Source organism: Desmodus rotundus, chromosome 9, assembly GCF_022682495.2.
Source record: "Desmodus rotundus isolate HL8 chromosome 9, HLdesRot8A.1, whole genome shotgun sequence".
Classification (NCBI taxonomy): Eukaryota; Metazoa; Chordata; class Mammalia; order Chiroptera; family Phyllostomidae; genus Desmodus; species Desmodus rotundus.
In genome coordinates, this window is record NC_071395.1 from 111,832,015 (window position 1) to 111,853,797 (window position 21,783).

At 61.1% G+C, this 21,783-nt stretch overlaps 1 protein-coding gene across 4 annotated transcripts in view; it reads right to left on the reverse strand.

Annotated features, from left to right (window-relative positions):
* Positions 1-372: 372 nt before the first annotated feature.
* Positions 373-21,783, reverse strand: part of USP36 (ubiquitin specific peptidase 36) — a 30,610-nt gene continuing 9,199 nt past the window's right edge. For all 4 annotated transcript variants that reach the window (XM_024553756.4, XM_045190170.3, XM_045190169.3 and 1 more), the window contains 17 exons: positions 21,063-21,173; positions 20,322-20,424; positions 15,582-15,649; positions 14,979-15,049; positions 14,331-14,413; positions 13,345-13,456; positions 11,336-11,476; positions 10,843-10,943; positions 9,919-10,057; positions 7,483-8,154; positions 6,744-6,874; positions 4,424-4,960; positions 3,843-4,054; positions 3,491-3,592; positions 2,837-2,952; positions 2,363-2,509; positions 373-2,174 (listed from right to left, as the gene is read on the reverse strand). In XM_024553756.4, coding sequence (XP_024409524.2) covers positions 2,378-2,509; positions 2,837-2,952; positions 3,491-3,592; positions 3,843-4,054; positions 4,424-4,960; positions 6,744-6,874; positions 7,483-8,154; positions 9,919-10,057; positions 10,843-10,943; positions 11,336-11,476; positions 13,345-13,456; positions 14,331-14,413; positions 14,979-15,049; positions 15,582-15,649; positions 20,322-20,424; positions 21,063-21,173 — 2,831 coding nt within the window. In that variant the 3' untranslated portion in view covers positions 373-2,174; positions 2,363-2,377. The remainder of the gene's footprint in view (positions 2,175-2,362; positions 2,510-2,836; positions 2,953-3,490; positions 3,593-3,842; positions 4,055-4,423; positions 4,961-6,743; positions 6,875-7,482; positions 8,155-9,918; positions 10,058-10,842; positions 10,944-11,335; positions 11,477-13,344; positions 13,457-14,330; positions 14,414-14,978; positions 15,050-15,581; positions 15,650-20,321; positions 20,425-21,062; positions 21,174-21,783) is intronic.

The window sequence follows — 21,783 nt, forward strand, 5'->3', positions numbered from 1 at the left end:
GTTTGCTGCCGAAATTGAAACTGGTTTCGGTAGAAGGAAATCCAAGGCCCTTGGTGGAACGATACCGCTCGTTCCCTCAGCACAGCGCTGCTGCAAGCAGCCCACCTTAGCGAGCCCCTCCCGGGGGTCCTGTCTCCTTAAACTTCAGCGAGTGTGTCACTCGTACACTGAACAAATCTCTTCGTTCCCCTCTATTGACTCGGAGCTGCTTAAACTTTCCCACTGGAGAGCCGCAGGCACTGCCCCTCCCCCATTCACAGACAGGCCGGGGGACATGCAGAAGCCCACCAGTCATTGCAACCGGGGAGGACAGTTTGGGGCTGGCATGCACCTTTTTAAAAATCAAAGGAAAAGAAACAGACACGGGCAGGACTCACAAAAACTCGGTATTTTATTGCACCGAGATCTTGGCCACATCGGGGGCTCCTCGGCCCCTGGAGCGAAGGCGCGGAGCGTGGGGGGCACAGACCTGCACACCGAGGCGGGTGAGGGGACAGGGGCCTTGGGAGAGGAGGCCCCTCCCACAGACCCCGGCCCCCACTCTAAACTCAAAGTTAAATGAAACCCAGATCCTGAGTTGATTGAGTGGCTGCGATTATAAAAGCTCTAGGTATTTACACATATGTTCACACATGTCTGTGTCATCCACAGTTGGGACTGGTTCTCTGGGCCGATGACGAGGCGGGAGGGGCGGGCTCGCCTCTGACGGTGATACGGTGATACGGCTGTGGAAAGTCAAGGCCGGGGCTCGGCACGGCCCACGGGATAACGAGCACGTTTCCTCAGGAAAAGGTTTTGCAGTGACGCAGCCGAGGAGGAAGGGGCTGATCCCAGAGGAGGGTGGGGAAGCACAGGGACCAGGTCTAGGAGGCAACAGAACTTTTCTTCTCCACACCCAACTCCGCAGAGCAACAAGGCTGGGGAGTCGGCTCCCACAGAACAAAAGCCTGCACCTCCAGAGGGACAGAGCCCGCCCGCAAAGGCACCTGCCCCAGAGGGAGGGGCAGATGACAAAGCACAGGGCCGTCTCCAACCAAGCTGGGCTGACAGGCAGAGGCCAGGCCTCTGAGAAAGGGCTGAGGCTCCCGGTGGTGCCGCACAGCCCTGCTCGTCCTCCCCCGGGGCCGGAAGCGCCCCCGGCCAGGCTGGCCCTGTCCTCCTCCCCACCTTTTCAAAAAGAACTGCCCCCATGAAAAAGCAAACACGCTTCATGTATAAAAAACCTAACGCTTTTTAAATACCCCACAGCAAAGGCAAGGCTGTGGGGAGGGGCGGGTGCTGGGCCGCACCAGGGGACCGGTCAGCCCCGGGCCGAGGAGGACGGCCGTGAGGATGGGTCCATGCGGCCCGCGGTCCAGCACCACGCACGACGTGTCCCGGAGAAAGGAGAGGAAACAGAAGCCGGGGATTCCCCGTTCTCATTAATTTGCAAGTTCGCAGGCACAGCCTGAGCAAGCTAAGGAGGCGTTCCCCGGGAGTCACACAACCCCCTAAACTCAAAAGCACTCGCGAAACCGAGCGAATGAGGCCGGCACCCTCCTGTCGGGGAAAGGGCGCACACTGCTGACAGAAGCCGCAGGCTCGGTCACAGTGACGGGTTCATGGTAAGCAGTGAAGGAGGATTCCACCCCAAGACCACCACCTGGATAAAGACCCGCGGCTGCGGCAGCTGCAGGGAAGGTTCGGGAAAGGCCCTTGGAGCAAGCAGCAGCCAGGTGAGCAGACGCGTCGGCATGGCGGTTCGAACCCCCAGCCTGCCCCAAACAGAAGCCTGCTCCTTTCCTGGGACAGGGTCCAGCTCCCTGCAAGGGACAGATGCGCTGGAGGGCCAGGCTCAGGCTGGCTTTCCGCAGTGGACAGGTAAGGCATACAGAGCCCTGCCGAAGGGACAGGGAGGGCAGCAACAGCCACCAGGAGCAGAGCATGGTGGCCATCCTCCCTGCCTCTCCCCCATGGCCCGGACCAGATGCCCCAACAGGCTCCCCGCGGTGCTGCCGCCTGCCCTATGCGTGGCTGCGTGCTTCATTGCAGGCGGGGCGTGTCGTGCCACCAGAGGTCCTGACCACAGAGGCTGGAGCCTCTGTGTGCGTCCTCCTGAAGCAGCTCCCGGTGACCCAGCCCACGGAATCCACAGGTGGGACAGTTCCCAGGAACGGAGGCCCGTCTTCACGAGTCTGTGGGGCAGGCAAGCAGTGCTTCTGAGAAAGGACACGGGGCTGTCCCTGCACGCACCCTCCCATGCGTCCAGCAGGGGGCCACGCGGGGCCTCAGACGGAGCTGGAAACCACACTGCTGTGCCCCCAGCACACACACAAGCACTCACTTGCGTGCACACACTCACTCATACCCCAAATTGACCCACCTTGACAGCAGCAAGTCAGCGGCGATAGCTGAGGCTGGCAGCCTTGGCTGGGTGAGTCACAGACCAAAAGTTCCTTCTATTCTGAAGCTTCTGGAAGGCGTTGAAGTTTCTCTTCTTCTCTCTCTTGAACTTTTTAATTTTCTTTTCCTACATTGAGAAGCACAGATGTTACGATTACCTCAAACGGCTGTCTCCCGGTCCCAGGGGCTACTGTGTGAGACAAGACTCACTGAGTGCTGTGACAGACAGACTCCCTCCTCGCGTGGCCTGTGGGAGCCCAGCGAGCCCCACGTCACTGATGAGGGGACAGAGCGACTGGGGACCTAGGGGCTGCCCGCTTACAGTGGCCGAGCAGCACGTGACCCAGGTACCAGGCTCCAGTCTGGCCCTCGGCCACTTCCGACCGCCCAAAAGGCCGAGCCCTCCCCGCCCCGAGCCCCCAGGGCGCTGGCATGCAGCCATGGTCAGACCCACCTTCCCGCGGTCGAACTCCTCATCCCAGCTGTCGGTCACCGTGGAGGCGCGGGCCAGCCTGCTGTCTCGAATGGCGTCCAGACTGACAGCTGACACCGCACCATCCCAGGTCAGCACTGCGACAGACACACGCAGGTCGGCACCGCTGGGTTTCCCGCTACCCCGACCCCTTCCCGGTCTTTTCCAAAAGCCGAATTTCCCAGGGAGATGCGGGTGAGTGAGCGCCATCGGTCTCGCATGCACAGCTCTGCGACCCGCCACCTGCTTACTGTGCTTCGTGCCCGCCGCCCAAAGTCTCAGTGTCTGTCCCCACAGGGACCTCCCCCCCCAACGGAGTGTGCTTGTGTTTAAACCCCTGCCCTCATCGGAGAAACAAAGACCTCACGTTCTCCCTCGGAGGGCTTCGTCCCCCTCCCCCACCCCTAGGCATGGTGCACGGTCTGCACTCTCCCACCCTGGGCCCAGGGAGAAGCCGCTGGGAACCCTTCCACAGACAAAGCCCCCGCAGGGACCGGCTCTCCACCCTGCGCAGCGGCTGTGGGGCAGAGAATGCTCGGCCCCTTTCCTCCTGTGAGGCCACATGGCTCGTGCGCTCACAGGGTCCCTCGGACCCCCTATGCACAGCACACCCGAGGTCCAGTCCCCAAAGAGCACCTTTCTTCCCGTAGGCCTGGTCCGACGAGCACCCGAGCAGCTCCTGGAGCACGTCGCCGCCGCGCTCTCCGCTGCAGGACAGCAGAGGGGCCAGTCGCAGCCCTGTGAGCAGAGGCACTTGGATGTGTGCTGAGGCCCCACAGGGAAAGACCCACCCCTTGCACTCGGAGCAGTCCCCAGAGCTCACTGGTGACAGCAGACTGGAGGCAGGTCTGACGGCTGGCTCCCCCACCCCACAATGGGCTGGGCCCTCAGATCCCTAGGAGGTGACAGCCCGCAGCACCTGCCTCTCCAAAGCGTAGACCTGCTCGCAGCCCTCACCCCAGTGCCCCTTCCCACCCAGTGCACAAACCTGTGAGGTCCCCAGGACCCTGGCCGTTGACAGCAGGCACGGGGCTGCTCCCAGGGACGGCAGGGCCCCTCTGCCTCTCGCCCCCCCAGCCTTCGGGGTGCTCCTTCTCTGCTACTTCCTGCCGAGACTGCGGCTTTCCTTTTCTCTTTTTCTTTTTCCTCGGAGATGCTGCAGTGGTCTCTGGCTCAGCGGCCTTCGAGGGAGAGCTGCTCCTGGGAAGCCAGAGGTGACCGTCAGCTCCCAGTGAAATGAGGGTGACACTCCCTCCTCCCCCAACCGCTCGTGCCTCCACCCTGCAGTCACCCCATGGAGTGCCACCCGAACATGGCTTGCAGGACAAAGCCTGCTGGCCGTCCATGCCACAGCCAAGCATAAGGATGCTGGAGAGTCTGACTGAGGTGAGTCGTGCCAACTGGGAGACGTGGCCACAGAGCCAGCGGGCCAGGGTTGGGTGACTACCCTACCCACAGTGCCGCCCAGGCACCAAGGGTCAGCATGCTGCGTCTACGGATCACACCCACCCGGGCGTGGGCGGGGCTTTGTTGGCGGGAAGGCAGGGCTGTCTCGCTCCGTGCTCTCACCTGGGCCAAGGCAGGTCCTGGTGGAGGCAGGCCCCGCCACCACTCCCTTCCACTCCCTTCCACCTCCTCTTCTTGCTCATGTTGGGGCTGCCTGTCCTGCATCCCGCTTGCCAGCCGTTCGCGAGGCCATGGCCATTCCCTGGCTGCTGTCCACCCTCTCCCTCCAGTCTCGCCACAGGCGGCTCTGCCCGACCCTCCTTCCTTCGCTCAGGGCTCCAGTGCTGCCCCTCCTGCGGGGGACAGGTGTCCGAGTCCTCTGGGCGCTTCCTCTTCCTCCTCCTCCTTTTCCCAGGAGGGGCCACCACTGCCTTCCCCATCTCTGAGCCCTGCCCCTGGGCCTCGCCCAGGCGGTTCCTTTTCTTCTTCTTAGAGAGGCTCTGGGGGGACTTGTGGGCCTCCGGCAGCTGGTGTGGAGGGGCCTGGAAGCCCCCGTTGGCCCGAGGCAGGGGAGCAGAGGCAGGCATCCCGAGAGGCTCAGGGCTGCTGGGCAGTGTCGCCGAGTGGGGGCCGAGGGGTGGCTTCAGATGGCTGGGTGACCTGGGAGCAGGTGGAACAGACCTATGAGCACGGTCAGGCTGTGGACACAGATATTCTGAGACGCAGTCCGCCCTCAGCCCCGCCCTCCAGCAGAGGCCGCCCAGTGGACCCCAGTGAGCTAGAGAAGACAGGCGAGTGACGCAGTCCGGGTCTACCGGACGCCAAAGCTCGTGCACCTCGCTGCGCACCTCGTAGTTTCTCGCCACCGAGCTGCTCCGAGTATCTTTGCAACCTCCAGTGTTTTCAGGTTTCAGTGCCAGTACGTCAGGGAAAAGCTTTGCTAAGCAATGAATTTCCAACCCCCAAATCTCGAGATGGTCGGGCACAGGCAGGGAGCCCGCTGAGGAAGGCCAGCACGGGCCTGCACGTCCTCAACTACGACTGTCTCCCGAAACACTGGGCCCGAACCGGGGAAACCGACCTCGAGGGCGGGGCGCACAGCAGGGACGGCAGCCCTAGCGCCAGGTGGGTGCGACTCCGGCCCCCGTCTTGCTGTCGATGGGACCCGGGAAAGGCTAGCTTTCCACCTGGAGGCTTCCTCACCTGTCAGTGACTGGCCAGACCACCTGTCTCACAAGGTCACCGAGGAAGCAGGGTCATTATCGTCACTATCTAAACCAGAACTAACTGTGGTGGCCACACGAACTGCACTGTGTCTTACTTTCCTGTGCTTTTGGGGGTCAAAGTCAAAGACAGAATACCCAATGAATGCCTTAAGTATTTTTGCAACGTGCTAGGGCCCCGGCTGGAGTGGCTCAGTGGATTGTGCGCCAGCCTGTGGTCACCGGGTCGATCCCCAGTCAGGGCACACGCCTGGGTTGTGGGCCAGGCCCCCAACGGGGGGCCCATGAGAGAGGCAACTGGTCAATGTTTCTTCCACACATTGATGTTTCTCTCCCTTCCCCCTCCCTTCCCGTCCCTCTGACAATAAATAAGTAAAATCTTTTTAAAAGACAGCCCTGTGCTAGGGACAGCAGTGCATAAGTGTGAGCCGGGGCGGGGGCATGTGGCCAGACAGCGCCCCGCAAGTGGGGCGCACACCTGTGCCCAGGGCCCACACTAACCTCACCCAAACCACCTCATGCCTCGCCCCGCCTCCCTCCCTCCCTCCCTCCCACCCTTCCCAGCTGCCAAAGGCCTCCAGCAGTCTGGTCGGACAGCCTTCCACCCGTGACTCCCTGCTTCCCGCCACTCCACGCGCCAGGACAAAGGCAAGCGCTGCTGAGTTGAACCTCCGGGGAGGGCGCCTCCTGGGGGCTGGAGTCCCGGCAGCACCCACAGAACTGGACCCCTGCTCAAGATGCCAGCTCGAAGCAGATGGTGCCAGGGACGGTCCCCACCTGAGAAGGCTCTGGGGAGCCAAGCAGACAGACCCTGCCCCACTCAGAGATGCGCCGGGGAACCAAGTGCAAAGGCCTCTGAGTCCATTTGGGGTCTGTCTGGAGCTCCCGCCCTTCTCTCCTATGGGGACTGTCTGGGGTGGGGGAGGGGACACAGGACGGTTCCACCCCCAGCACACCAGTCAGCACACGCGTGTGGCAGGCAGACAGAAAAGGAAGACAAAAGTACAAAACCCAGGACTGCAGAGACCACGCCGCCTCTGAGCAGCTGAAGCTCCCAGACCAGGTGGAGCCCCAAAGCGGGCGCAGATGGCACCCTGTACCTGTCCAGCCGCCAGTGCTGGCCTTCCTGTGGGCGGCCACCTGCAGCTCCCAGCCGCCAAGGGAGCACGAGGGAACTGTGGGGAGAGGCACTGGCCCTGGGGGCCCAAACCCGTGCTTACCTGGTGGGACCGACAGGCCGGGTGCAGGCAACGGCGGGGTGAGTGGCTTCCCTGGGGTAGGTGAGGTCAGAGGGCGGTGGGACGGGGGGTGCACGGCGATCAGTGCCGGGGGCCCTCCGCAGGGTGCTGGCCTGCAGTTATTGACATAAGTGAAAACTTGGTGGTCTAAAAAAGGTTGCCGTGAGTGAGGAGGGGAAACAAATGTAAAATAAACAAATAAAAAATAAACAAACGAAAGAGTCCAGAAAGCAGCATGAGGGGACGGAAGGAGAAAAAGGGGGGACGTGAGGGGTGGGGGATGGTAGAAGAAGAATCAGAAGTGTTTTTGGTTAGAAACAAAAAGGAAAAGAGGAAGGAAATTCCAACAAAAACCCGAGCACAACCGCCCCACCACGGAGCTCTGCGCCACACACAGGGCCGCTGCCCTGTCCTGTGGATGCCCCAGGCTTGGCGCTCCCCACGAGGCCCACCCCCGGGCCCTCGCTCTGTGGCTCCTCATTCCCTCTGCAGACAGAGGGGAGGCCTGCCGCCCACCCTGCACCCCATCAGGGTCCCCGCACAGGCGGTGATAGCGGGAACTCAAGGGCTCTGAGCCTGCCTCATCCCGGGACGCCCCTCTGACTTGCAGCAGCCCGGGGAGGCCCCAAACAGCCCGCTCCCTGGATCCAGGGGCCCAGTGTCCCGCTCCCCAAACCACAGCCTCCTGATGCTACCAGCGGCGAGACCCCCCCACACCCACCTTCTTGGCAGAAAGGGCCAGCTTCTTAGCTGGTGGAGGGGACGTGGTGGTGGCAGGCTCCATGGCGGCGTTGCTCAAGACGGGGGACCGTGGCTTCACCACCTTCCCATCGTCACCAGGTGGCTGTGCCCTGGGGGAGCTGGCCACGGGGGTCCTTCCCGGAGAATCACAGAAGCAGGTGGCTCCGCTCCGGGGGGCTGAGGGAGGCCGGGGAGTGTCGCTGCTGGCTGAGTGCTCAGGGCTGGAACTGCTAGAGTCCCCCGTGTCGGGGGCGGTGGCCCCAAGCCCGTGCCCGTTGACAGTGGCTGCGGCCGGCAGCTTGGGTGAGGTAGAGAGGTTGGCGCCCCTGCTGTCCCAGGAGCTTGGCCTGTGGCTGTCACACCTGCTGCCGCTCTGGGCGCTGGCACCGTGGAGCCCCTGAGAAGTTTTGAGGGGCGGGGAGAGATGGGGCTGCAGGGGAGCCGACTTCTTGACTTTCTTTCCAGGCTCGTCCAGAATGGTCGGCTGGGGTGTGGGCATTTTGGAAAATCGGGGGGAAGGGGACCCCAAGGGCGGCTTTGGAGGAACATGTCCATTCTGAGGCTTCAGGCCCGACAGGGTGCCATTTCTAGACACGGGCACACCCGTCTCTTCGGTGGGCTGCAGCTTCCTCATTGTCACTGGGTCCAGTCTCTGAAAGATAGCAAAGCGGGGGACGTGGTCAGACACTAGCGTTCTCCTGGCCGGAGCGGGTGGCCGGCCGCTGCAGGCCCTGTGTCAAGCATGACGACACTTATGGACACGCAGGGACACCACCAATACTTCTTTGAATTACTTTACTTACGGTATGCACCTCTATATAAGTGCGCTCTCTATATAAGTGTGTTCTTTATGTAAGTGTGCCCTCTATATGTGTGCGCCTCTAAGTGTGCCCTCTATATAAGTGTGCACCTCTATATAAGTGCGCTCTCTATGTAAGTGTGGTCTCTATATAAGTGTGCGCCTTATCATCACCTTCACTATGAAGCAGTATGTTTCCACCACAGTCCCGAGAAGTTAAAAAAAGCGTAAAGGAACACAAATCCCCCAGGTCCCATCACCTGAACGCAACCACCGATGAAGGCGCACTCTCTTCCCTTCCAGGGTCTGGCCGCACGGGGAGCCATTCGGTCTCGCCCGAGCCCCACGTGATGCCCCCAGTTACTGCCAACTGCAGCGTCTGCCTGCTCCCATCTCATGGACCCAGAATTCGCCAAGCTCCCCTCCCCAGTTGTCACCAAAGTTAACGAAACCACAGGAGGCACCTCTCCTCCCCTTCACAGACTCACGGTAGTCTCGACAGCGCCTCTAAGCCAGCAGCTGGGAGTTCAAAGGCACCCCACCCCACCCCGCCCGCAGGCCTGAATCCGCCCCACTCCCACTCCAGCTCTCCCCAGGTCTCGTGGAGCCTGTGCTTAAAACTATTGTTTGAAGGGACAATCGAAAGACCCGCTCTTTTCCGGTGTCATTACCCCAGGCTGATCGGTCAGGAACGGAATCCCACATTTGCCAGCGGGATTGAACTTTGGCTCCCTTCCCCTCGACACTGGTATCCTCTGCACAGGTGACAGAGTGATTTTAAGTCACCTGAACGAGTCCTTTAGGTCACTCGATACTTTGTTAGTAAAACTGAGCTCAGCTTTTTTAGTAGAAAATTTCAAATACACACAAAAACAACTGCAAAGGTATTTCCTAACTGCTAACGTTGTGCCACATTAGCATTCTCTCTCTCTGTGTGCATTTCTCCTAACCGGTTCAGTGAATTTTAGACATGGTACCTTTTTACCTGTGAGCACATCTGGGTGGATCCCTAGGAGTAAGGGCGTTCCCCTAACAGAACCGCGGAGTACACCAGGAGTTAGCACCCGCACAAACCACCCACGCTCGCCGTGCTGCAGTGTGAGGACAGCCCGGTGGGGTGGCCCGTTGGCTGGAGCCCGTCCCCTACCCCAAAGGGCTATGGGTTTGATCCCTGGTCAGGCACAGGCCTATTGCAGGTTTGGTCCTCCGTTGGGGCACCTACAGGAGGCAACCAATCGATGTTTCTCTTTCTCCAAAAACCAATAAGCATGTTCTCGAGTGAAGATTTTTAAACGAGAGAAGAAAAGGGAGGAAAAACCACATTTTCTTCCGGATGCTTGCCCAGCGAGCCTGTCCCTGTGCTTCTGCATGGTCTAAGCCAGGGACACACCGTGACTTCGTCTCGATTTGCTGGGTCATCACTGTCCCCTCCTCCTGCTCAGCCAGCGTCAGCTGGTAACCAGCGTAAGAGAGAACATGGAGAAAGCAGACAGTCTGCCTCTCCAACCACCGGGCCAGGCCCCCCCCCCGCCCGAAACCTTGGTCCCCACTCCCCCCTGAGCCGCACAGGCGGGGCAGGGGCGATCTGCCGGCAAACCCGTGCCGTTGAAGAAATACCTTTCCAGGCAGTGGGGACGAGCCAGTCCCATTGCTGACACTCTTCTTGCCGTGGTCTGGAAGGACACCGGGGCGGCCAGCGAGGGCGCAGCCTGCCCTGGAGATGGGGCCCTCGGGGCTCTTCTTGGAGCCCGGAATCCTGCCAGAGAGAGAAAACAGGCCGGATTCCCTCACACAGCACATGACAGAAAGTCACTGTGAGGAGGAGTCGGGATAAACGACAGTCAAGGTTACAAATCTGTTAAAAAAAGTAGGGGGGGGGGGTTGGTGAGAGACACAACCAGAGAGAACCTTGACCTTCCTGACATGTGCCTATGAAACCACACGTGGCCCCCAAGCCCGTGTGCAGCTGTACGCAGCTCAGACACCGGCTCCTGGAAGCAAGGAGAAAATCAGCTGGAGCTTCCAGACTGGAGTCTCCGTTTGCCAGTGGGCCAGACACGCCCCACACGCTCCATCCGAAGTCAGCAGCACCCACAGAGCCGCAGCAACGCCTCCGGTCTCCACGCTTTCCAGCCCGCGGGTCGGTGAGAGCCAGCCCCCAGAACAGGCACCTTCCGAAGGTGCTCTGCGGCAGCCCCCCACAACCGAGCCTCCTCTGTCCCCCAGCACCGGCTTCCCCGCCCACTGCGATCACTCTGCCCACAGCGGAAGTGTTGGCCAGCCTGTGTCTCTGATTTGGGGCACTAAGAGAACAGGTAACTTCCCTATTCCATTCACAGTCACCTCAGTGGGGGCAGCAGAACCCCGCTTGGCCTTCCCAGGGGCTCTGGCTTTCATTCAACAGCCAGGACACCAGTCACGCGCATGGCTGGCAGGATGGGGCGCTCAGGCTCCGCCTGCGGGGAGTCCCCAGGCTGGGGAGGCCCATGTGCAAGGCAGGGCGGAGGGGCGGGCGGAGGGGGCGGGGCGGAGCATGCGTACCGCAGGTAGAAGAGCACGTAGGCCTGCTGGTTCAGAACCACCTTGATGTTGCTGGAATGGACCAGGGAGTCGTTCATCTGGTACCACTGCCCGTTGCTTGCCTGGAGCAGCACAGGGTGTGGGGCAGACAGAACCAAAACCAAGCATTTTAGAACCCTTTTAAAAAAGGGAAACACAGGCTACTGTTGATCACCACACACACCCACGTGCTGACTGACTAGCAATGATTCTGTCCTAAAACATCTAACTGCTCGTCCAGCTGGAACGGGACCCACGGTGGGCTCGGAGCCCCCTTCAGCCTGGTGCCCGGGACCGAGCTTTCCCTTCCATAGGGCATTTCGGCAGCCCTGGTAGACAGGGCATCTCCCACCAAGGCTCGGCCTCCCCGAGACGTCGCCGGGGCCTGTGCCCTCCGCACAAAGGTGACACCAGGGCCCAGCTCTGCTGCAGAGCTGGGCAGTGCCTGCCCACCTCCCCGGGGCGCCGCACTGACCTTCACGTAGCAGTAGTAGTGGCCAGCGTGGCAGCTGTAGCCCGAGTGCACCAGGACGGCATACAGCCCGTACAGGACAGGCTCGCCGCTGCTCTGTGACATGTACGGGCGGACGTTCAGGAATTCCGGATAGCCCACGTCCTGTTCAAAAGGCCAAGTAGGAGGCGATTAAAGCTCACCAGCGAGCAGGAGAGCCTGCTCGCCCTCTCTGTCCTCACTGCGGACAATGCCGGACTCAGCTGGCTGCACCACCTGGGGCAGCTCGGCTCACAGCCACATCAGGGGGGCAGGGGGCTCCCTCATGCCACACTGAGAGACACGGGGCAGAGAGTGCCGGATTCCTGAGCGACATGAATAACTGACTCCCCCCCCCCCTCCCCGCCCCGCGCCACAGGATCCGAACCAGGGCTGGGGAAGGGAGGAGAGATGCGGGCCCGGGCCTTCAGGAACGAAGGTGCTGGCCCCACAGAGCCAGTGGCCGCAGTAAGTTACATTTTTACCAGTGATCAGAACAAAGATCACGCCGAAGTTCATTTCAGAAACTGCCAATCTTTCGCAGGAAGGTCTTTGTCACATTACCTCTCGGTAGACGACAGGAGGGAGACCCCGCTGTGCATCTGCGCACACGCACAGACCCCCCCCCTACTGCAGCAAGGTTCACGTGCCGTGTGCGGTACCGTGAGAGCTAACACGCGTGCCCTGTGACCCACGTTCCCGTCATGCGAGAGGAGTCATCAGCCCAAAGACTCCCCACAGGTCCCTCAGCGCCCTGGCCGCCCCGCTCCGACCCCTGCCAACACTGCCGCGTCCTGCCTGTGTGACCTTCAGCCAGCTAGAAGTGCCCGGTGCGTCCAGCTTCTTCCAACCAACACGGCGTCTGTGTTCTCCTCGCTCTCCTGGTACTGCCCAACTCCAAGCCTCAGAAGCCAGCACACACCCTAGGCACGCGAGTGCCGGGGGCCCCAGGGCAAACACACCGCACTTCTCAAACTGTGCTCCGACGGAAAACTGCTCCCACTAGCTCCTCGGGCAAATCCACAAGACTGTCTCCCATCCACTCTGTGCCCAGCAGGGCACAGTGCCAAGTGAGTTTGTAACTACTCGGAAAACGAACGACCGAACGACTTCCCACACAGTTAAGTTTAGGCAATTCTTCACAATAAACTCCCCTCGGGGAGAGTCAAAATGCTACAGAGCTTCGCAAAGGCTCTGAGAGGGCCTGCAATTAAAAAGAACTATTGGCATTTCCAAACCTCAGCTGAGCTGAGAACACTCTCTCCAAGTACGCCATCACCCTGGTGCGGGACGCCAGTTAGGGCAATGCTGGTCGCGCCGAGAAAACAGGCTCACACAGGCACCTGGCCCGAACTGGGCAGTGGGCTGCAACAACTGAGGACAGAGCGCTAGCCTCCGTGCGGCAGGACAGGTGTTAAAACGCCGCTGTGTAAAAGGCAAACCTCACTCTACATTCCCCGAAGGCCACAGCACATAAGCACACCTGTTTCAGAGACAAACAGGGCGTGGAGGGTCAGAACTACACAGTCATCGTTCATGTTATTTATTCCTTTTTAAAACAATGTTTTATTTATTTATTCCTGGGGAGAGAGGGAGGGAGGAAGAGAGGGAGAGAAACATTAATCGGTTGACTCTGGCACTCGCTCTGACTGGGGACTGAACTGACAACCCAGGCCTGTGCCCTGACCGGGAATCGAACCCGCGACTTTCACTTTGCTGGGTGACACCCAACCCACTGAGCCACGGCCAGTCTGGGCCATCATACTTAGTCTTTAGGAGACCTGGACCTTCCACATCAGGAACATCCCAAGCACAGGCAGAGGTTGGGAACAAAAACCTAGTAAGACAGTGGTTCTTGAACTTGACCGTGTGTAGTAATCATCTGGGAATTTCGCAGCCATGCAGCTCCCTGGGTGCCGTGTTGCGGAGACCGGAGCTCACGGCTCTCGGCTGGAGCCGGCCAGGCAGACGCAGAGCCTTCAGCAGACACTCACCTTGGTGATCTTCCCGCCACTGAAGTTGGCGAAGCGCTTGAGGGAAAGGGTCAAGACGTTGGACGTCCTGTGGATGGTGAAGCGCTTGCTGGCGGGCACCTTCTTCTTGCACCTGAGGGAGGGGAGTGGGGCTGTCCTCACCTCTGGCTGCAACCCCAGGTCGTCTTAAATGACACGTGTGCCTCCTGCAGCCCTTAACACAGACCCACCCCAGCTGCCCCAGGGATAGACAGCAAAAACAAGCGCACCCCACCCCTCCACTAGGAGCGGAGACGCACGAGCAAGGACTTTAGGCAGAAGACGAGAATGAGGGGCGCTCGCGTCGCGGTGGGACAGCCGGTCACGAAGGGCCTTCCTGCACGTGAAGCCAGAGGCGGGGAGATGCCGGGGCGAGGACGGGGCAAAGGGACAGACAGCTCCCAGGGCGCCAGGGGCGGGTGTGGGGGCTCAGGCAGGGTGCTGGCACTGAGTGATCAACCCAAGAGGCAAAATTAAGGAACTGATTCCTCACAGCTTTTGAACGACCTAGATACAGAGTAACCGACATCCCCCCCCACAGAGCCTGCGTGACCCCCGACGGAGCGGGGTCAGAGCTGCACCTGCTGCAGTGGGAAAGTGCCAAGGAGACTTGGGAACTAGAAGCTGCGGAACAAGGCCACCTCGGAGGTGGGCAGTAGCGTGGCCTCCGTGGCACGTGGCTGCGTGCATGCCCCTCTACACCCCAGTGTCCTCGGCCCAGGGCCTGCTCTGTGCCTGGAATGGCCCCGGGAGCCCTGTGGAAGTGTCAGCCATGGCGACCGCGGCCAGCACTTCATCTGCGTTCCAGAGAGGCTTTGGGTTGGAAGGCATGCACACGGCACAAGCAGCACAAGCCGGGTCACCTCCAAGGGGCAGTGGGGAGGGGACACACAGCAGGGTCAGGTCCGGTGACTTTCGTTTCTCTCGGGCCGCCCTGGTATTTTGGCCACAAGCAAAATGGAACTTACTTGGCACACATGTAGGCGTTCTCCCCACTCAGGACATCTGGCTTCACAAACAGCTCCAGAGCACGGACAATGTTTGCAGCTTGCTGAGGGGGACGAAAATGAGGACCAGAATGCACATCAGAGGAAAAAGGCCCCTCCGGAAACGCCAGATGCGAGGGCTTTTTCAGGCTGAGGTGGCAAATCACAGCACTTCACTCGCATAAAAACTGGCCCTGGAGCTGCCGCCTCTGGGACTCAAACACCTCGCCCAGGAACGGGGAGGGGGGGGGGCGGCAGCTGTCCCCCTGGGGGACGGTGCTCCTTCCCTCCCCATGGAAGAGGACTGCGGCAGGAGCCTGACGGCTGGGTCTGCTCTGAGCCTCAGGCCGCCGGGAGCTCTGCTGGCTGCAGGCACAGCTCGGTCACCTTCCCGCCTCAGGACACAACCACAGTTTACTTTTCACACGGGGGGGGGGGGGGGGGGGGGGGCGCGGAGCACACAGAAAAAAGGCCAGAGAACGATGTGACAACGGCCGTCCTACTCTGAGGCACGAGGGCTCTAGTATCCTTGCCTCGTCTGTTTGGCTCCCGCGCCCTTGTGGGGGCCTGTGGTTTGGGGGTGTTTGCCCTCTGTCTGGGGCCCCACGCACACACCACCACGCTCCGTACCCGGATCTCCAGTGCCACGTCCAGGTAGGGGTCATAGGTGTCCGAGACGCTCTTGCACACCAAGCACTTCACTGCCACGGAACAGAGAGGGGTGGGAGGCTGAGGCCGGCCTCGCCGCCACCCCAGGTGTCCCCACCCACTACCGCCAGGTGTCAGAGTCCTAGAACTGGGAGGTCCAATCAGCAAGCAGCCCTGAGATGCCGGCATCTGGGGAGAGAGCTCACTGACCCCCAGAGTTCACAAGGAGACATATGTCAAACCCAGTGCCGCCCAGAGACAGGACCCTGCCTGGGCTGACCCATGGCCTCTGTGGGCACTCGCTGCCCAGTGAAGGGCAAAGGTCCCACCTGAGGGACTGAGGGAGTCAGAGGACAAACCACGCCGCCCTCACTCCACATGCACTCGATGTTTTGCTGCAAACCTCTCCCAGGAGTGGTGTGCCCGTCAGGCAAAACACAGAGCCAGGGCGCAGCTCAGAGTCCAGGCCCCAGGCCTCAGGGGCTGCCCACCAGGAGAGAGCCCAGCCCAGGCACCTGCTCTCAGCCCTCCCCGGTTAGCTTTCTGGCCCTCAGTCAGGAGCGGCAGAGGGAAGCCCCCACTCACCACGCGATCTCAGATAGCCTCCAAAAATCTGATGGACTAGGGTAGTAGCCTGCGTCTGCCGGTCCAACCTGGGAAGGAGGCCATGAGCTTTCAGGAGAATGACAGGCTGTGGTGAAGCAGAGCCTGCACCCCGCCCATACCCTTTCCACCTTTTCACCAGCTCAGCCTGGGCCTGGCACACTCCCCACACAGCCCAGAACCTGGTGTGAGCCCCACACCACGGCCAGGAGCCTGGTGCCCCCCCCCCCCCCCCCGCACGGCCTGGAGCCTGGCACACTGAGGCTGAGTCTCAGTGGGACCCAGCAGTGCCCGGTGGTCTCCCCACGCTGCTCTGAGCCACACAGCCCGCTCCCCACACCCTCCCCCTTAAGCCTTCGGAATCCCCTCTGTCCTTCCAGAAGGTGACCTTACCCCTCCCACCTGTCCACTCACCCGCCTCAGCCCTGATGGTCACCTCCACCTCGACTGGCCATACCAGCCTCTTTCCTGGGACAAAATTCTCACACGGACGCCCCCTCAGCAAGATGGCAGCAGTCCCAGGTGTGGGCTCAGGGTCGGGCAAACCTGCCTTTGAATCCCCCAGCCCACTTACTAACTATAGGACACAGAGCACAGCACCTGGATGCCGCCGCTGTTCGTCTGAGGTAGGTTCTGGAAGCAACACACCACATCTGGCCTCTGCTCCTGGCTCTCACTGGCAGCCCACTGAACCCGCCCGCCCGGTTCCTCAGAGCCACCACGACTCCCGGGACACCGGTGCAGTGGGCTTTAGCGACCGCCCAGGGAGCATGGCAGCAGCGCAGGGTGGCCACTCCCCACTGGGACAAGTGTCCCCTCCACTGGCACTGGCCTCTCTGGGACTCCTTAGCTGGGGCTCCTCTCACTGTGCGTAGCTGCCCAGGACTCTGCACACGCATGTGCATGGGTGCACGCACTCACCACGGACTCCCGCTACCCGCGGAGCGTGCCGAGGGCGCCCGTCCCAGTCTCCTGTCTGGCGCACCTGACTCTGATGGTAGGGCTGCCAGACCCAGGACGCTCACTGAGGAACAACTCCAAAGCACAAGGGAGACCAGCAGAGTCCCCACATTCTCGTCTGGCAAAGTCAGGAAATGAGAAATGAAAGGCCGCCACCTACGACCACCACCACACGCCAGAAGAAGGGACACTGAACTCCAGCAACTGGCAAGGCCAGCGAGGCCACGAGCGGCCGCAGGGCGGCTCCCATGATGGCAGCTGCCACAGGTCGCCAGACAAAGCGGGCTGGAGCGAGAGTGGAGAGAGCCACGGGACCGTCTCCCAGGACAGCCTGACGCAGAGACAGCGCCGACTCTGCATGCAGCGCCCAGCAAGCCGCCTTACGATCCCACTGCAGCCTCGATGCAGGTCAAGGGCAGGTCCAGAGAAAAGCGAGTGAGGGAGAGACAGAGACCAGAGGGGGCCCGACCTGCCGCAGCAAAGCCCCCCGCTGGACTGCGGAAGCCCACAGAGTGCGTGGCTCTGAGACTCTGGGCACCAGGACGCGGCTGTGGAGGTGGCCTGGAGATGGTGACTCTCGGGCAGAGGCAGGCAGGAGGGCTCCCCAGGAAACCGGGTGGTGAAGGGCCAGAAAAGTAAAGGGGAACTCGGGCCTGAAAAGCCATGAAAATACGCTGCCATCCAGCCCACTGCCTCCACTATGGAGTGCACTTCCCCGGGCTGGCAGGAGGGGGCGCCTGGGCTAACAGCTGGGCCCGTCCCTGAATTCACGGGACAAATGGGAATAGCCTGAAAAACCAGAAGCAAACACCTCATTGGATGAAAACCAGCCCCAGAAAACAAGCACAAAGCAGAAGAAATGAGCAACACAAAACCCCAAGCTGAGGCTCGAGCATTAGGGGAGATGAAAAATGACCCAGAATAAGGTATTTTAAAACTAGAAATGAAAAAAGCAAAAAAGAGGAAGTTAGCCCTGACTGGTATGGCTCAGTGGACTGAGCGCTGGCCTGCGAACCAGGGGGTCCCCAGTTCTATTCCCAGTCGGGGCACATGCCTGGGTGGCGGGCCAGGTTCCCAGTTGGGGGTGCGTGAGAGGCAACCACACATTGATGTTTCTCTCCCTCTCTTTCTCCCTGCCTTCCCTTCTCTAGTAACAAATAAATAAAATCTTTCCTTAAAGAAAAAGTTAATGGAACTCAGGAAACACGTGGGAAGAACAACCATCAGTTCAGAAACGAGGGCTGAAGCACAAGGGGCCCAGTGGAAAAGAGGTCCCGGTGACAGCCCAGGGATGGGCGGTGGCGAGGCCGACGGTGACCCGGGCCAGGCTGCTGTAAGACAGAGCGCCGGTGCAGGCAGGCGGACAGCGAGGCCTGGAGGCCTGGACAAGCCTGCACACTGTCAAACCAGAGACGGAACGAGCACACAAGGACAAACCCCCAGACTGGGCCCAGCATGTGTCCCCGAGGCAAGAGTCGCTTTCCAATCAGTGGCAATGCCAGCAGAGCAAGGTCACCTTCCCCGGCAACAGAGGACGGACTGTGTAAAGTTCGCAAAGAAGCCAGGTCAGGGGTGCATTGTGGCTTGCTGCTGAGTGTCTCCAGGGCCGAGCTGATGGGGGGGGCAGGGGCGGCACTCAGCCACCAGCCACCAAGCTGCCCAGTGAGGACACTCTCCCATCCACACAGTCCCAGCCAATCTCCAGCAGTCACCCTCTGTCCCTGGTCGGGTGCCTGGTATCCGGGAGAAGTGGCCAGCAGCCATGGGCTCCAGCCGTTCCTAGGGAAACCACCAGACTGTGAAGGACAGAATCAGGTCCTGAAGGCCTCCGAGCAAAACATCAGATGGTAACATCCCGAGGCCAGGAGCTAGGACCGGCCTCAGGCTGCTGGACCGGGCAGCCTGGCCTGCGGGGGCCTGCGGGCTGAGACCCGGAAGCAGAGGGAGGGCCCAGTGTGGGGGGAACATGACAAATCTTGTCTGTTCCAACAAAATAAGAAACCAGGTGACTGAGAATTAGGAGTAAACAGGTCTTCCTAAATGCCAAACGGGAGCTTGAAACACACGAGCGGAGACAAATCAGGGAAAGAAGGAAACAGCCAACATGCTCCAGGCAGTTACCGTAAAGCAAAACAAAATGGCCACGTCAAGACCAGACTTCAGTCGTGACAATCCCCACGAGGGGCCTGAACCTGCCGATGGAGGAGGCAGGCTTCCAGTCTGGCTCACAGGCAAGCCAGACCTCATGTCCCAGGAGCACCGCACCCGGCCCGCCAGCCGGAGGCAGGGCTGTGTGCCTGACGGGACAGAGGCCAAGCCCACTCGAAGCATTGCCTGTGCCACAGGAGGGCGCCCGTGACGCGGACAACCGCCACTCTCCATGAAGCCCTGGGGTTGAGACCGTCTCACCACCGCCGCCTGTATAGAGCAGCAGCTCCGGGAGGCGCAGGGGACAGCCACCCAGCCGAGACCGGGGACACGCACAGTGGATTGGCGGCCTGGGGCTCACAGACGCACAGGCACGCCTCATCACAGCCACACCGGGAATGTTCACAGGGGAGTCGCCAGGAAGCCCCAGAAGCAGAAATGTAACACTCTGCTCGCAAGTTCAAAGTGACAAAACAGAAAGGCCCTTTGACCTGCCCACTGAACCGCATGTCACTCTGCGCAGAGTCCACACCGTGCCCGATTTCTCTCTCACTGCAGACCCGTACAAGCTTCCTCACCAATGGGCACTCAGCAAGCGTCCCGCCCCCCTGCATGGGGCCTGGCCACGCCTGGACTCCCATTGCCCCAGCGGCACCTGCCTGATTCTGGGCCCTGCACCGTGCATGGCTCACCACATCCACCTGCTGCCTGGACCACAAATCTGGACTCCTCCCTGTGCTCGGCCCAAACCCCCAAATCACCCATCCTACCCTTCTCCTCATCCCTCCCCAATTCTCCCGCCTCCAGAGAGGCTGGCTCATGTGCCTGGTGTGGGATCAGGGCTAGTTGTGGTCCTAAGAGCTCCCAGGTGGCTCCACCCACTGCACAGAAGTGCTGCACCCCCCTGCAGAACAGGAAGTCACACCCTGACCCCACCTGCCTCTGCAGGCCTCCCTGCCCAGCCACATTCCCCGGGGAGGCCTCCTGCTGCAGGAGAGGAGCGCAGAGCACCAGGGGCGTGGGAAGGCCCCTGGGGGCAGCTCCCCAGTGCCCCCCCTACAGTACGGACACACACCATCCAGCTCAAGCGCTGCCTCCAGAGTTGGACTCAGGCACTGGCCACGGAACAGGACACGGTTCCTGCCTGTTCTCTCTTGTCTGCACCCGCAGGCCCAGGAGCAATACAAAAGCCTCCGTGACAGTGACTGTTTCACAAAAGGCCTGAAGTCGTCGTTAGGAAACGTCGCTGGGCAGGGTGATGTGTCAAAAAGTATCCACGTCCTACCCGCAACCCTTCCTGCACCTTTCCCAGCTCTCATAAAGGCATCCGTACCAAAGTAATGGGGTGACTCAAAAAGATGGGAAACCTCCAAGGTGAAGGACCCAAGATCTGCTAAAGCCACCCCTCCACTGAGGTATAGGGACAAGGTGTGGCCACCCCGCCCTGGGCTCGGGGCAGGTGCCATGAGGGGCCTTCCCCGGGGAGCATGTGCAGCCCCTTGGCTGTGCTCCAGCAAGTCGAGGACACGGGTACAAGCAGGTGCAGAGACCCCAGGGAGAGGCCGAGGGCCGGTAGCACCTGCGACGTGGAAGGGCGGCGAGGGAGGCACGCACTTGGCATAGCTGCCCAGGCAGGCCTTCTGCATGGCGTCAACAGTGTACCGCAGGAACTCGTGCGCGTCCTCCTGGTTCCCGAAGCGGAAGTGCCGGGCGATCTCTGCGGAGGGAAGAGGCGGCCGTCAGACAGGAGGGGGAGCGCCCGCCACCCTGCTGACCCACAGCCCACAGCAGGCCTCTGCAAAGGGTGGGGAGGGGACAAGCTCCGTGCACTGACAGCCACTCCCGGCTCCCTGGGCAGAGATTTCCGCAGTGACACTGGGGCCTAGACCCTCTGCACCAAGCGGAAGGCGCAGATGCCACGGGACGCCCTGCACTGAGACTCAGAATCCACCGATGAACCAGTGTTCCTGGAGCCGGTGCAACACCGAGGGATTAACGCCGCAACCTATGCGGGTCTCCAATGCCAGCCACCTCTCTGCTCCGCCAGGTGGGAGGGACACCCGACCTGGACAGCATGTGGTCACCAGCAGGGGAGGCCTCTCCTGCTCGCCATGGCCCAGCTCTCCTCCCGCTTACTGGCCCATGCACAGTCCCCCACCCCCAGCCTGGCTGACCCCCACTCTAAAGCTGTTCCCACAGACTCTGGCCACGGCAGTCTGGAAACCACAACCCTCACTGTGCACAGCCAGCCAGGCCCACCAAGTCCCTGTCCCGTGAGGCCTCGGGGTGCCACCCCCTCCCTCCACCTCCCGGCCCTGCCGTGGAGCCAGTGGGCAGGAGTATGGCCCCACTTACTTCTCAGGTCTCGGATGAAGGACACAGGCTTGATGGCGTTGCCACTGTTGGCGAAGGCCTGGACGATGTGGTTCTGCATGACGCACAGCATGCAGAAGCCTCCTTGGTGGCCTGAGAGAGGGACAAGGTGGTGACGTGAGGGCACCCCGTCCCCCATGACAGAGAGAGGGAGCTGGGAGAGCTTCGGGGAGCCAGAGGTCCAGGCCCCATGTTGCCTGTGCGGGGAGGGTGCCGGTGCCACAACCCACCAGAGGTGCAACCCACACTCGCCCCGAGAGTGCACGCCGCTGACCTCTGGTGGGCCCTTCTCAGGGCTCCCTAGTGTATCGACTGCATTTTTCAGTCTATAAGACGCACCCCCCCCCCAATTTGGGTGGAAAATGGGGGTGCGTCTTGTCTTATAGTCCAAATGCAGCTTACCTGGCTCACTGGGGGCTGGGGGGAGGGTGGCGGTGGTGGAGCAGGGTTTTTCCCTATTTTCCTTCTCTAGAACCTAGGTGCTTCTTACGGTCCGGTGCGTCTTATAACCCAAAAACATGGTGCTCACAAAGGCTAAGCCTGATGCTCGGGGTGCAGTTAGGAAACGTTTTCTCTCACTTCCCAGCTGTCACAGGGTCAGCAGGCTACCCTGCCCCTCCCCGGAGAACTTCCCAGAGCAGGCGAGCACAGCGCCCGGCACCCGCCGGCTAGGGAACGTGCCCCTCCTGTCCCCACTGTCCCA